The sequence below is a fragment of the Elgaria multicarinata genome, chromosome 1, assembly GCF_023053635.1.
Source record: "Elgaria multicarinata webbii isolate HBS135686 ecotype San Diego chromosome 1, rElgMul1.1.pri, whole genome shotgun sequence".
Lineage (NCBI taxonomy): Eukaryota > Metazoa > Chordata > Lepidosauria > Squamata > Anguidae > Elgaria > Elgaria multicarinata.
In genome coordinates this window covers 37997511-38011978 of record NC_086171.1, presented here as the reverse complement: position 1 = coordinate 38011978, position 14468 = coordinate 37997511, and the positions used below count along the sequence as shown (strand labels likewise).

The 14468-nt window shown below is 43.1% G+C and overlaps 1 protein-coding gene across 9 annotated transcripts in view; it reads right to left on the bottom strand.

Moving 5' to 3' along the window:
• KMT2C (lysine methyltransferase 2C) overlaps positions 1-14468 on the bottom strand; it is a 208126-nt gene that overhangs the window by 20339 nt on the left and 173319 nt on the right. For 8 of the 9 annotated variants that reach the window (XM_063126216.1, XM_063126186.1, XM_063126196.1 and 5 more), the window contains 3 exons: positions 12935-13167; positions 4586-6292; positions 1294-1506 (listed from right to left, as the gene is read on the bottom strand). In XM_063126216.1, coding sequence (XP_062982286.1) covers positions 1294-1506; positions 4586-6292; positions 12935-13167 — 2153 coding nt within the window. The remainder of the gene's footprint in view (positions 1-1293; positions 1507-4585; positions 6293-12934; positions 13168-14468) is intronic. The other variant, XM_063126206.1, reaches the window with a different exon arrangement.

Below are 14468 nucleotides of genomic sequence, written 5' to 3'. Positions count from 1 at the left end.
CTTTTTCTTTTTAATACTTCTTTCTAATTTGATTAAACTTCCTTCCCCTAGTAATTATATCAATCAACCTTTTCTTACTATTTCCTTTTCTTTGTATATTATACATTCCCATATAATTGTTGGTTTGATATTAAGTGTTAGGGGATTGTTTGTACTCATATATTTTTTTCTGTAACACTGTAAATAATTTTTTTAAAAAGACTTTGAAAAAAAAAAAACCATTCCAAGCCCGGGGGGCGCGGGGGGGGGTATATTTCAGCATGAAAACAGGAGTGGGGAAAGGTTAAATCCCCCACTCCCAAACTGTCATGGTCCCACATTGGGGGCACGTACACTTACCCAGAGCTAGGTCAATCATGCATACATGCGCATCTGTGCATAAAAAGAGGAGTGTGCTGCAAGGAGCAGCGAAGGAGGCATTTTTTTACAAGTGTTGAATAAAAAAAATACATAAACCCTCAGCCTTAAAAGTAAGGTAAGCATCTGAAGAGACGGCATACGTATGTCAACACTGGCACTTTGCAAAGCGAGACAGGGGCTGGGGAGATAATCTCATCACAGCAGGAGTCTAGAGGAGTTGTGCCACAAAGGCTCCTGGGATACGTGGAGGGAGAGGGTGGGAGGAGCAAGTTGGAAACAAGCCATGACAAGCCTCAGAGAGGCTGATCATTTGTCGGCACCACCGTGGGTTAGCAAACCAATAACCAACCCATGGTGACGTGTTCTCAGGCAGGCTTATTATGACGTACAAACCAGCCCACAGTAAAACTGGCCCTTTAGAAGGGACACGTAAGAGGGCAAGACTGTGCTGACTCACTTATTTAGAGACAATAAAGATGTGTGCCCTCACATCCCCTCAGAATCTTTTATGCTTTGGGGGCTTCTACTCATCATTCTGCAATATAGCAAACATTACATTAAAATATACAAGTAGCCACTAACTTTAATCAAAGCCTAAAACATGGATGTTACACTGCAGGGAGCAACAAACTGAATATGTCAGCACCATCATATGTCACAATAAATGTAAGGTGTGGATTGCAGGCAAGTATCAAATCTACCTAAACATTAACATGCATCAATTACTAGGCTTATAGCTATTCTGAATGAGCACACATGCTAAAAAGAGAAGAATGTAGTCATGCTGGATGTGACCATGTTGTTCAATACAGCAAATCACTTCAAATCAACTTGAATTTGATTTGAATATAGTAAGAGAACTAAAAATATAGCTGAAGTCTTTCAGTCAACTCATTTTTTCAATTTTTTCTACAATGAGCTACGTTTCCTCACCTGTTTTAACTGCATAAATGTTTCTGCATTAGGGTAAATAGCCTGCTTTTCTTCTTCCTCTTTTTTTCTCCTCTTAGTCCGAGGTGTCGCCTTCTCACCTGCCCTCTGAGTTCGTTTGTTTCGTTGTTTTTTCATTTCATGTCCTAAATCTGCTTTCTGAATCTGGCTGTTACCACATCCAAATGTACCTTGCAATGGATTCCCTAAAGACTGCTTGTGGAGAAAAGAAGATAAAGATATATCAGTTCGCTTTAACTTAGTTTACAATATTATTTAGTTTTAACATTTTGTTTTATATTTATATAAAATAATAATAAATTTATTTATTTATTCATTCCCACCTCTCCCTCTGGATCGAGGTGGGGAACAACACTGAATACAAAAATACTATAAAATACATAAAACTGATTAAAACATATAAAACTAACACATTATTAAAATAACAGATATCTTAAAATTCAACTGGGTAGGCCTGTGGGAAGAGATCAGTTTTTATGGCTTTCTTAAATTCGGAAAGACTGTGAAGTTGGCAAATCTCTCCCGACAGGCCATTTCACAGTCTGGGAGTGGCAGAAGAGAAGGTCCTCTGGGTAATGGTTGTCAGCCTAGTTTTGGCTGGGTGGAGTAAATTCTACCCAGAGGACCTGATTGTGCAGGGTGCATTGTACGGGGGACCCAAACTGTGTAGGGCTTTAAAGGTAATAACCAACCCTTTATACTTTGCCTGGAAACTAGTTGGCAGCCAGTGAAGTGATTTTAAAGTTAGTGTAATATGATTACTCCTAGGTGTACTGGTGACCAACCTGGTCATATTTTGAACTAGTTGAAGTTTCCAGGCACAAAGGTAGTCCTATGTACAGCACATTGCAGAAGACTACTTACATCCTTGTCAAGGAATGCTACTGTAACTTTATTAACTTTTTATTGCATTATCAACTTTTTTATTGTGCAATGGTCATTATATATAGCTAGCAAGTGACAACCAGAGTTTCCTTTCTCTGTTCCAAGCTGCTGCATACATCAACCTTGATTCTTCCTCTCTTAAATCAGAAACTTCCTCCATAGCTTGTTTCCAAACAACATTTGACCCTTTGGATGCTCCATAGACATTAAGGAGCACCAAAAGTGTTAGATTTATCTTAGAAATTAACTAAATTCAGCCCTTGTGTGTATAAACATATATACACACACGAGAGAGAGAGAGAGAGAGAGAGAGAGAGAGAGAGAGAAAGAGAAAGAAAACACACACACATGAAAATATTGGGGAAATGTTTTGGGACTTATGACAATACATGAAGTATTATTGCCATTCATTTCTCCTTATATCAGTTAAATTTTAAAGGTCAGAACTTTTTAGATTTATCATAATCAAGAAGCATGATTTCTTCATTACAGTACTCATTCAGGTGCAACTTCTGTTCACTAAGCCAACTGCCTTCTTATGTACCGAACGTAGGGCCCATCAATAATTCCAAAAGCAACATACCACCGAATTAATGATATTTAATACACATGGCCCGTCTTTCTCCTTTGCTTTCTAAGATGAACAGATACAAAGGGCAAAAGCAGAGCTACCACAATTATAACATTTACAAAGAAGAGAGAATTTCATGAAGCGCAGCTTGCCATGCAGATGTCAGAAAAGCCATTAAAGTCACGGTTTTCTGAGGCACAGGAACGTTTCTCCTCTCTTGCTTAAAAAGGAAGCTAAACAGAAATAAAAACATTGGCGGTACAACTACCAATGGGGTTAATGACTCACACGGGGTGAAGAGAAACTGAAGATTCGAACTAACTAACCTCACACCCACATAGAAGTACTGCAATTTCTGTGCAATTCTCCCCACCCCGCACCCAGTATTTTGTCAGCTTTTCCACACATCTATACTGGATATATTGACCAAGACATTTGCTAAACAGAGACAAGATTATTCACACTCAGAAAACTTGCACTACTGCATTCATATAAAGAATATGTTCTGATGTCATAATAAACTAAGTTTTCAAAACGGGGTGAGCAACTTGTGGCCATGCAGATGATTTGGTCTACGACTCCCATGATCCCTCACCATGATCCCTCACCATCTGGCGAGAGTTATAGGCCAAAATATCGGGAGGGTCACAAGTTGCCCGCCCCTGGTTTAAAATGACGGGAAAGAGGCACAATGGAACTTGGGCTTGTGTGCTCTCTCTTCCATTGAGGACAGATGGTGATGTTTGGAAGCCTTTATTTCCATTTTTGATTAACTTTAGCTTTTCCTCCAAAGTGAACAATCTGTGGCTAACCTTAACTATGGTTTGCATGAAACAAGCCAACTTCAAATCATACTGGCTTGTTTTAAACAAGCCATTGTCCAAACCCTAACCAGTGTTTAGGGTTTGGACATAACACTAAACTCCAGTGAATAAAAAAATAGAAGCAAAAGCTTCCATTCTTCTCCTTATGGTCATGCCAGAGGAGGGGCTGGGAGCCCATGAGCCTGAAGCTCGCTGTGGCTCATTTGTGTCACGATAAACCATTGTTTATCATGATGTCTGAACTGGCCCAAGGACTAAAACAAAATAAACAAAAATGATAGAAAATGTATATTAGCAATTTCAAAAATGTACCTGGCTTACAGTTAATGGGCATTAGCCAGGATAACTAAATGAAATCTCCATGTTCAGAGGAAGCACCTCTTTGTACACCACATGCCTGGCGCAAGCAACATATGATGCCTATCACTTGTATGCCTGTGTTATGTACTTCCAGAGAGCTGGATGCAGATGGAAACAGAATACTGACTAGATGGAGCCTAAGCCGACAGCAGTATGACAATTCTTATGCCCCTATTAACTGAAAAGCAACCTTATTACACAATCCTATCCATGTCTTCTTGGTAGTTAGGCTCACTGATTTAATGAGACTTACTCCCAGGTAGCTGTGCATAGGATTGTAGTCTTAATGATTCTCTATTAACAGCTCTGAAAATAAAAGGGAGAAAAAATTAATTTTAGCAGTCTCACACACACACAGCGCAGCAGAGTTTGAAAGTGTGGTAAAAGAAATCTATCTGTGTTGGTAAGAAGGAAATAACTGTTGCCCAGCAACAAACGATAGGATGCCAGAACCATGTGCTCAAAGACTATGGGACATGGTGAAGGGTTTCACTGTCACCATCATGCTTCTTGCTTTAGATGGTAAACCCTGGAGCAACTTGTCTCTTCATAATTCTTCAGTACAATGAATTCATAATGCTGTATAACTTCCAATATTCTGAAAGCCTGGATATTATTATTAAGAAGTGCTTACCATGCCACCTTCAACCAGATCCTGTTTTTCCACGAATTTGCTCTCCTCAGCATTCTCTTCTGAGCGGAAGCTGCTGCGATCTGATTTCTGATTGAGAAGAGAGGCAGATTTTTTGTTCTTAAGCAAGTGCTTGAGGAGTTCATTCCCTGATTCCCCTTTTGCTGCTGGGATGCTGGCAGATTGTGGCGGACTCTGCGAAGAAGGGGCAGGCTGTGTCGTAGCTTTATCCTCTTCCACTTTAATGTCACGTTGACTCTCCATCTTAGGCTCAGCTTGACTAGGGCACTGATCAGCTTCTGTCTTTTCCAGTCTAATTTCCTGAATGCTCACAGGAGCATCTGTCTTGACCTTGTCTGTCTCCGGCTTTACGCTTGATTGCTCGGGCAATTTGTTTTGTGGCAAATCACTATTGGAGAGCTGACCTTTCACTTCTAAGGAAGACTGGCTCTCTGCAGCATTTGGAGTTGATGAGCCCGGCAGCTCCTCACCCTCTGTTTCCCCTGGATGGCGCGCAAGTTCACCAGGCGTGCTCACCGCTGGGGTGGAGACAGCATCTGAAACAATGGGAGTTGGAGGGGCAGTTATATCCGAATGAGGTGTGGATGGGGTATTTATTGACTCAGCATCATCCTCTTTTTTCTTTTTCCTTGTTCTTTTCTTTTTGCCCTTCTCTTCTGGGATTATATCAGAATACAACTGAATGAGGGACTGACTTGTTCCAGGGAAGTTTGTTCCAGGGAGCATGTTGGTGTCCTGACCACAAGCAGGACCGCTGCCTGTTACCGGAGAAACCACAGGCAGGCCTGTGGCAAATTGAGGTCTCACCGGGTATTGTGTAAAGCTGCCCCCAGGGATACTCCCGTGTGATTGCTTAACAGGATGAAAAGTGGAGTTTCCGTCTGGAACCGGGGCCGGATCGGGTCCGAAAGGGGAAGCTCCCACTGGCTGTCGCTCACTACACTGTGGAAAGTTGCCAGCAGGTGGAGAGTTCAAAGGTCCTTGCTGCAACATGGGTCCCATATGCTGCTGCTGCTGCTGCTGTGGAGATTGCTGAAGAGGGCGCGGAGGCCGCATAAAATCACAAGGTATGTCAGAGCTGAAGTACGGTATTTGAGACAAGGGCGTCCTGGCATTTAATTCGGAGCCCATTGTCCCATGTTGCTCCATTTCCATCCTCTGCTGCAACGCTCTCTGCCGATCCACCTCCTGCATGAGCTGAATGCGCTGCCTCTCCTGCTGCTCTCGCAAACGCTCCTTCCGCTCACGCTCTTGGAAACTTTCACTAAATGGGTTGTTGTCGTCAAACTCCACGCGTGGCGGGGGCCCTGACTGAACGCTGGAGCTGGGAACCGACACAGAGGTGGGAGTCACAGGGTTAACTGGCAGCGGTGGCATTGGAGGCGGCATCCTGGGTGCATTGTGGGGGATGTGTCCTGGAGCAGCACTGGGAGGTTGCCATCCAGGTAAGCTGGGCATCCTGGCTGGGTTGGGCTGCCCAGGTGCAACCACTGTATGCTGCTGGTGCTGAAGCGGCTGTGATGCCATCGGGAAAGTCTGCTGCCCCATTGCTGGTGGTGACCCGCCTGGGGCCATTGGAGGCTGAGACGGCATGCTTGGCATCATCGCATGGGCCCCCATGCCACACTGCTGCTGTTTAATCCGATATTCTTCAATGAGTTCTGCATGCTCTTTTTGTTGCTTTCGTATCTGCAATGTAAACATTATTATTATTATTATTTATTTATATAGCACCATCAATGTACATGGTGCTGTACAGAGTAAAACAGTAAATAGCAAGACCCTGCCGCATAGTGATGTCCCGCAAGAGCATTAATTTTGTTTCTCAAGCTGCGGACTTCTGAGAAAAGCAAGCCTAAATTTTAGGGTATAGCATTTATAAGCTTTTTAAAAAAATACCTTTTTTAACTGACTAGCAAAGTGGCATAAATTTCTGTGATACAGACACTAGTTCTGTTTCTGTCTTGTCTTCATTTGGGCCAAATTAAAAATGTGACAGACACCCTTTGCTAATGCATGGATGTTTGGCTTCAAGGTTTAAGCGATTCATTTCTGAACTCATGCATATAAGTTTACCTGCTATCAACTGAGGCCAACAATTCATGCATCTGACAAAACGGACTGTAGTCCATGATACTGCAATAAATTTGTTAGTGGCCGCAGGACTCTTTGTGATATATGCAGATGATATTATATTATTATAAGTAGTAGTATTCTCTATACATCTCTGGATACCTTGCCTTCTCAGGGAAAACCATCACTAGGTGGCTTAAAAATATAAACAAAACTTTAACGAAGAACATAAGAAGAACCATGCTGGATCAGACCAAGGGTCTACCTGGTCTAGCATTCAGTTTACACAGTGGTCCACCAACAGTCAATGGAGAATCCACAAGCAGGACCCTCCTGCCCATGTTCTCCAAGAACGGATGTTCATCAGCATACTGCTTCTGATACTGGAGGTAACATACAGCCATTAGGAGTAGTAGCCATTGACAGCCTTCTCCTCCAGGAATTTGTCTAACCCTGTTTTAAAGACATTATTGCCATCAAACTATACATCGTAGAGGCCATGGCTGAAAATTGCAGCAATATACTGTTAAAAGAAAGAGGACCTCTTGGATGAGGGTTCTGGAGGATCTCAACATCCATACAGAGGCCACCGGATCTGGGGCAGCTCAGGACTTCATGGCCTGCCATGACAACCATGGGGCTTTCGCAATAGCGTATCCACCTAACACATGTACAGTAGGAGGACACATATTTGATTTTCTCAACTGAACAGGAGGATGGTGATCTGAAAGTGCAGGAATTGACATATATCCCCTTGTCATTGTTAGATCACTTCCCACTGAGGTTTAGACTTCTGTAAGCTTTTCCCCTCTGCAAGGGTGGGGGAACCTATTAAATGTTCCACCCCCAGAAGGCAATGGATTCTGATGGATGTCAGAGGAGTCTGGAGGATTCTCCTGCTGGTATGGTTAATGCTCCAAGCACCCTTTCCCTCTGAGCAGAGCCCAGGGAACTCGAATGACTTGTAGCCATCAAGCCCAGACAATCTTGAATGAAACTGATGTTCTAGATCCATTTCAATCAGGCTTCAGGCCTGTTTTTGGAAAAGAAACTGCCTAGGTTGCCCTACAGAATGACCTTTGTGGAGAGAGACAGATACAGTACAAGGGGAGTGCAACCCTGTTTCTCTAGGATCTCTCAGCCACTATTGATACCATCTACCATGGTATCCTTCTGGATAGGCTGTCTCGGATGGGTGTTAGAGGTATTGCATCGCAGTTGTTCCAACCTCCTTGCATAGCCGGTTCAAGATGGTGCTGGGGGATTATTGCTCTGTGCCTTGGCAGTTATGCTGTGGGGTTTCACAGGGCTCCATTTTATCCTCCATGCCATCCAACATCTACATGCATGTGGAGGTAATCCAGAGATATGAACTTAGGTTTCATCAATATGCAAATGATGGCCAGCTCAATCTCTCACTTTCATCAAATCCAGGTGAGGCAGTTTTCTAATGCACTGCCTGGATTTGGTAATGACCTTGATAAGGGCCAATAAAGTGGTCTGGTTTGCACAATCACCACAGCTTAAACAAGCCACAGTTTAAGCCGTGGCACCATTTGCCTTAATTACGCGCTCAGGGGAAGCTTGCTGTGTCACCCAAATCCAGGCGGCATGGTTGTCTGAGGGAGAAACAACCTTCTAATCACCCAAAACGGGCCATGAGCATTGCAAGTAGTCTATTTTGGATGTAACCTAGATGTAGCTGAAGCCAAGTTCACTTTCTCCAGAGGGTCCTAGCTGGTGAAGCAGGCTAAACTGCTAAAAGGCATTCCTAGCCACCAAAACCAACTATGCCTCCAGAGATCAAAAGTGCAGCGTCCAGGTGAACCCTCAAACTGCATACCTCGCTCTTCAAGGGGACTGCAACCCTGCCCAATGCCACTTGCAAACCTTGATGCAAAGCAGTGGTCTTCCCAACCAGCAGTAGCTCCATGTTATCTGGATTAGGTTTCAGCTTGTTTGCCCTCATTCATCCCAGAACTGCCTCCGAATACTTGTTCAGGATATCCTTGCCATGGGGTGGGACAGAAATCTCCTAGCACCACCTTCTGAAGCCACATCACCAGAAAGTGCTGGAGCCACTGTAATAGCATGAGTTAAAATCCCACTCCAGAGATCCAGTCCAGAATAATGTAATAGTTGATTGCTATTGAAAGCTGCTGAAAGGTCCAGAAAACCAACAGGGTTGCACTCCCTGTTGGACTCCCGTTTGTTCCCTGGCACAAGGTGACCAATGAAGTTTCTGTTCCAAAACCAAGTCTTATTATTAAGTTTGTAAGTCCCCTGAACTTACAAACTTAACGACTGGCTACGAAGGTGGTGCCGACGTGAGAAGGACTGCTGGCAAGGGATGGGTTGCACCTCACAAGGGCTGAAAAGAATGTGTTTGGCCACAGCATGAAGAACTTGATCAGGAGGGCTTTAAACTGAATCTTACGGGGGCGGGAGACGTAAACCTCGAGGCAACAATGGATGAAGGCCAAGGCACCACAGTACAGAGAACAGCTGCAATAGTGCCCCAAAATAGTGTCCACAACAATGTAGGAACAAAGCCAGACTATAAAACACATGGTCTTCGATGTCTATATACTAATGCCCAGAGCGTGGGAAACAAACAGAACGAACTTGAAATCTTATTACATGAAGGCGAATACGACTTGATAGGTATAACTGAAACTTGGTGGGATGACTCCCATGACTGGAATATAGCAATTGAAGGATATAACTTGTTCAAAAAGAACAGAAGAAATAGAAAGGGAGGTGGAGTTGCACTATATGTTAAAAATACCTATCCCTGCACAGAAATACAGGCGGATCAGACTGGGAGCCCTATCGAGAGCATCTGGATTAAAATAAATGGGGCAAGGAATAAAAAGAACACAATAATCGGAGTCTACTACCGACCACCCAATCAAGGAGAAGACGAGGATGAAACTTTTGAGAAACAAATTGCCAGTGTTTCAAGGAAGTGTGATGTAGTAGTGATGGGGGACTTCAATTACCCTGATATCTGTTGGGAGACCAATACTGCCAAAAGCGGCCCTTCCAAGAAATTCCTGACATGTGTGGGTGATAACTTTCTCCTACAGAAAGTGGAGGAAGGAACTAGAGGTTCGGCAATCCTTGACTTGTTATTGACCAATAGGGATGACTCAGTGGATAAAGTGGCAGTTACGGGAACTCTGGGAGAAAGTGACCACGTCATACTTGAATTCTTGATTATGAAGGAGACAAAAGTTGAGTGTAGCCGTACACGTACTCTGGATTTTAGGAAAGCTGATTTTAATAAACTCAGAACTATGATAAGTAAGGTCCCATGGCAAACGAGCCTAATGAGAAAAGGAGTGCAGGATGGGTGGGAGTATTTAAAAAAGGAAATTTTAAAGGCACAGTTACAAACAATTCCAACCAGGAGAAAAGATAGAAGACAACAGAGGAAACCAATGTGGCTCCATAAAAAGCTTAGAGATGACCTGAAAACAAAAAGGGATACATAAAGGAAGTGGAAGGAAGGCCAGGCTACAAAAGAAGAGTACAGAGAAGTGGCGCAGAAGTGCCGAAATGGCGTCAGGAAGGCTAAAGCTCAGAATGAGCTGAGATTAGCGAGGGATGCTAAAAGCAATAAAAAGGCTTTCTTCAGATATGTGAGTAGTAAAAGACAGAGGAAAGAAATGGTGGTTCAACTGCTTAATGAGGATGGCAAATTGATAACAGATGACAAAGAAAAGGCTGAAGTGCTCAATTCCTACTTTGCCTCAGTCTTCTCCCAAAAGCGGGTCTATGACCCCCCTGGAAAAAGTGAAGCAGAAGTTGAGGGTGCAGGATTACAGTTTGAGATGGTCAAAGAACACCTAATTTCGTTGAATGAGTTCAAATCTCCAGGGCCCGATGAACTGCATCCTAGAGTAATGAAGGAGCTAGCGGAAGAACTCTCAGAACCTTTGTCTATTATCTTTGCAAAATCATGGAAGACGGGTGAGGTGCCGGACGACTGGAGGAGGGTTAACGTTGTCCCTATCTTCAAAAAGGGCAAAAAGGAGGAACCTGGGGACTACAGACCAGTCAGTCTGACATCCATCCCTGGGAAAATTCTGGAGCAGATTATAAAGGTCAATCTGTAAACACCTTGAAATCAATGCAGTGATTACTAGAAGCCAACATGGATTTGTCAAGAACAAGTCCTGTCAGACAAATTTGATCTCATTTTTTGATCGGGTAACCTCCCTTGTGGACCGTGGGAATGCTGTGGGCGTCATATATCTTGACTTCAGCAAAGCTTTTGACAAAGTACCACATGACATTCTGATTAACAAACTAGCTAAAAGTGGGCTGGATGGAACAACTATTAGGTGGATTCACAGTTGGCTACAGAATCAGACTCAAAGAGTACTTATCAATGGAACCTATTCAAACTGGGGAGAGGCAACGAGTGGGGTACCGCAGGGCTCAGTCCTGGGCCCAGTGCTCTTCAACATTTTTATTAATGATTTGGACGAGGGGGTGCAGGGAACGCTGATCAAATTTGCAGATGGCACCAAATTGGGTGGGATAGCTAATACCCTGGAAGACAGAAACAAACTTCAAAGTGATCTTGATAGGCTGGAGTGCTGGGCTGAAAACAACAGGATGAAATTTAATAGGGATAAATGCCAAGTTCTACATTTAGGAAATAGAAACCAAAGGCACAGTTACAAGATGGGGGATACTTGGCTCAGCAATACTACAAACGAGAAGGATCTTGGAATTGTTGTAGATTGCAAACTGAATTATGAGCCAACAGTGCGATATGGCTGCAAGAAAGGCAAATGCTATTTTGGGCTGCATTAATAGAAGTATAGCTTCCAAATCACGTGAGGTACTGGTTCCTCTCTATTCGGCCCTGGTTAGGCCTCATCTAGAGTATTGCGTCCAGTTCTGGGCTCCACAATTCAAGAAGGACGCAGACAAGCTGGAGCGTGTTCAGAGGAGGGCAACCAGGATGATCAGGGGTCTGGAAACAAAGCCCTATGAAGAGAGACTGAAAGAACTGGGCATGTTTAGCCTGCAGAAGAGAAGATTGAGGGGAGACATGATAGCACTCTTCAAATACTTAAAAGGTTGTCACACAGAGGAGGGCCAGGATATCTTCTTGATCCTCCCAGAGTGCAGGACACGGAATAATAGACTCAAGTTAAAGGAAGCCAGATTCCAGTTGGACATCAGGAAAAACTTCCTGACTGTTAGAGCAGTGTGACAATGGAGTCAGTTACCTAGGGAGGTTGTGGTCTCTCCCACACTAGAGGCCTTCAAGAGGCAGCTGGACAAGCATCTGTCGGGGATGCTTTAGGGTGGATTCCTGCATTGAGCAGGGGGTTGGACTCGATGGCCTTGTAGGCCCCTTCCAACTCTGCTATTCTATGATTCTATGATTATGGAGTCTTTTTTAGCTGAAGAGCGGGGTAAAAAAGCTGTAAGTAAATAATCAGTGTCATCTAAAGCTGTATGGAGTTGAGGTATCACCACCCATTCCAATATCATCCTCAGAATAATTGTTCAGTTCAGCAGTATATGCCTGAATGTCCCAAAATAGGTACACTGGTCTGAAAATTATGCCTACTTCTATTTCTTAATTTGTTGTCACACCTCTTCACTATTTTTTTTAATGTTGCTGTTGCAACTCAGTTATCTAAGGAACCACCTTCTCCCATATAGGCTGTACTAGTCCCTATGTCCTGAAAGGGAGGCCTCGCTTACCTTACCATGGCCTACTCACTCAGTCTTGGTGCAGAGGACGGGGCCTTCTCTACTGTGGCACTCAACATGTGGAATGACCTCCCCACTGAGATCAGACGGGCTCCTAGTGTGGAGTGCTTCTGCCAACAACTAAAAACATATTTGTTTGCCCAGGTGTTTTCCTAGCTGCTAGCATTGCCAGAGACCCTTGGTTATTTTAATGCAACCTTCCTCAACCTGGGGTGCTCCAGATGTGTTGGACTGCATCTGGCTGGGGTATTCTGGGAGTTGTAGTCCAACACATCTGGAGCGCCCCAGGTTGAGAAAGGCTGTTTTAATGAGATATTTAATTGTTTTATTACAATGTGATTGATTGGTTTATTGTATGTTACTACAATTTCACTTTGTGAACTGCTTTGGGATTTAAAAAAAGAAAAGCAGAGCAAAATTAAAACGTTCAGTATAAATAAAATAAATAAAATAGCAAAACAGGATAATTCCAATGTGCTGCCAAAGCCTTCCCATGCCCCAGCCACAAATTCTTGCCTGTTCAAGCTGTTTTTGAACCATACTCTGCTGCTCAGTAACATGCTTAAGCTGCTCTGCATCTTCCTCTGGGAATTCTCGGCCGGCTTTCTTTGCAGTGCGCTGTTTTGCAGAGAGCGCTTTCTTTGATTTTCTGTGCGCTCCAATTTGCTCTTCAAGGAACTTCTGCTGCATTTGAAGAAGCTGCTGCGTCTCTTGCAGCCATTCTTCATATTGCTTTCTATGTGAATCATCTGAGGATAAAACACAAAGAATCAATATTTTTCGAAGGATTTTAGTTTTAAAGGGAGGTTTTTATTTTTCAAGTGAACAGTTGTTCTGTACAATGTTATTATATAGACTTTTCCTAGGGTGGTTGCAAACACTTGGTTTTCAAACCGGCTTTAGAAAAATATTCACGTTATGCATCCCCTAACATTTCCTCCCTTTCATAATAGGACTGGAATAAATAGTTTTTAAGAAGGAAAAGAGAATGTGAAGTATGAAGACAAGATTTATGTATGTCCCTTTCCCACCCTGCTGGAACGGCTAGGCCAGGGGGCAGGCTTTTGCGGGCAGGAAGAGGGAGGGAGGGCGACCTATCTGTTTTTACACCTGAACAAGGTGAGGCGTGGGCGGTGCTTGCCTTTAAAAGTAAGCCCTGCGCGCATCCCTTCCTTTGGTGGGTTGTGCGGGAATCTTAGGATATCAGGTGAGGTTGCTGATTGGCAGGTTCTGAGGCCTGGTCCTCTGGGGGCTGAGCTGCTCTCGACTCAGGATATGGCCTGCCTTGGGGACCTTCACTGTCTCACCTACTCAGTGTCCCGTGTAGCATAAGAAAGGAGCCGGGTTTTACCCAACTCCTGGCTTGGCCAAGTGGCTCACCCATAATGTAGGCTAGTTGCCTGGAAACAAAGTGATTAGATTTCCACACCTTCACATGCAGATCCAGGGAGGGGTGAATTACCCAATCTTAAATAAAGAAGCCCTAGTTTACCCAAGCTCTGGTGTCTGAGTCATTATTTCCTCTCTTCCTCCTCTATCCACAAAAACAAATTTTATTTAAGGCAGAATCTAAAGCCACTCCTTTTTAAGACTAACCAATGATCAAAGGTATCATACTGAAACAGAGAATGAGGCTGCACAAACCCCTCTTTTTCATTGGCAAAACAAATATTAGGTTTATGTAAAATTAATCTGTAAATTGATGAAAATAATTACTGCCACGATGTAAGCAATACTACTTTTTATGAGGTATTTCCCAAATTTAACATAATTTTTCCAGATTTTTTACATTTTGTATTTTTTCTGTAAGTCGTCACATTTTCAAATTTTTTTTAATAAACTGGCTTAGAATGCTGTGGTTAATTACTGGTGTTATGATTAACTTTTGGAGTAAATATCAGAATTACCGATCTTTGAACAGACTTATTTAGTCATTTACAAAATGTGTATATCTCACCAAATTTGAAACAGATTCTGGACTGGTGAACATAAGAATTAAAACCGCAAAAGATACAAAAATTAAAACACCATTATTATACTAATTTTGAAA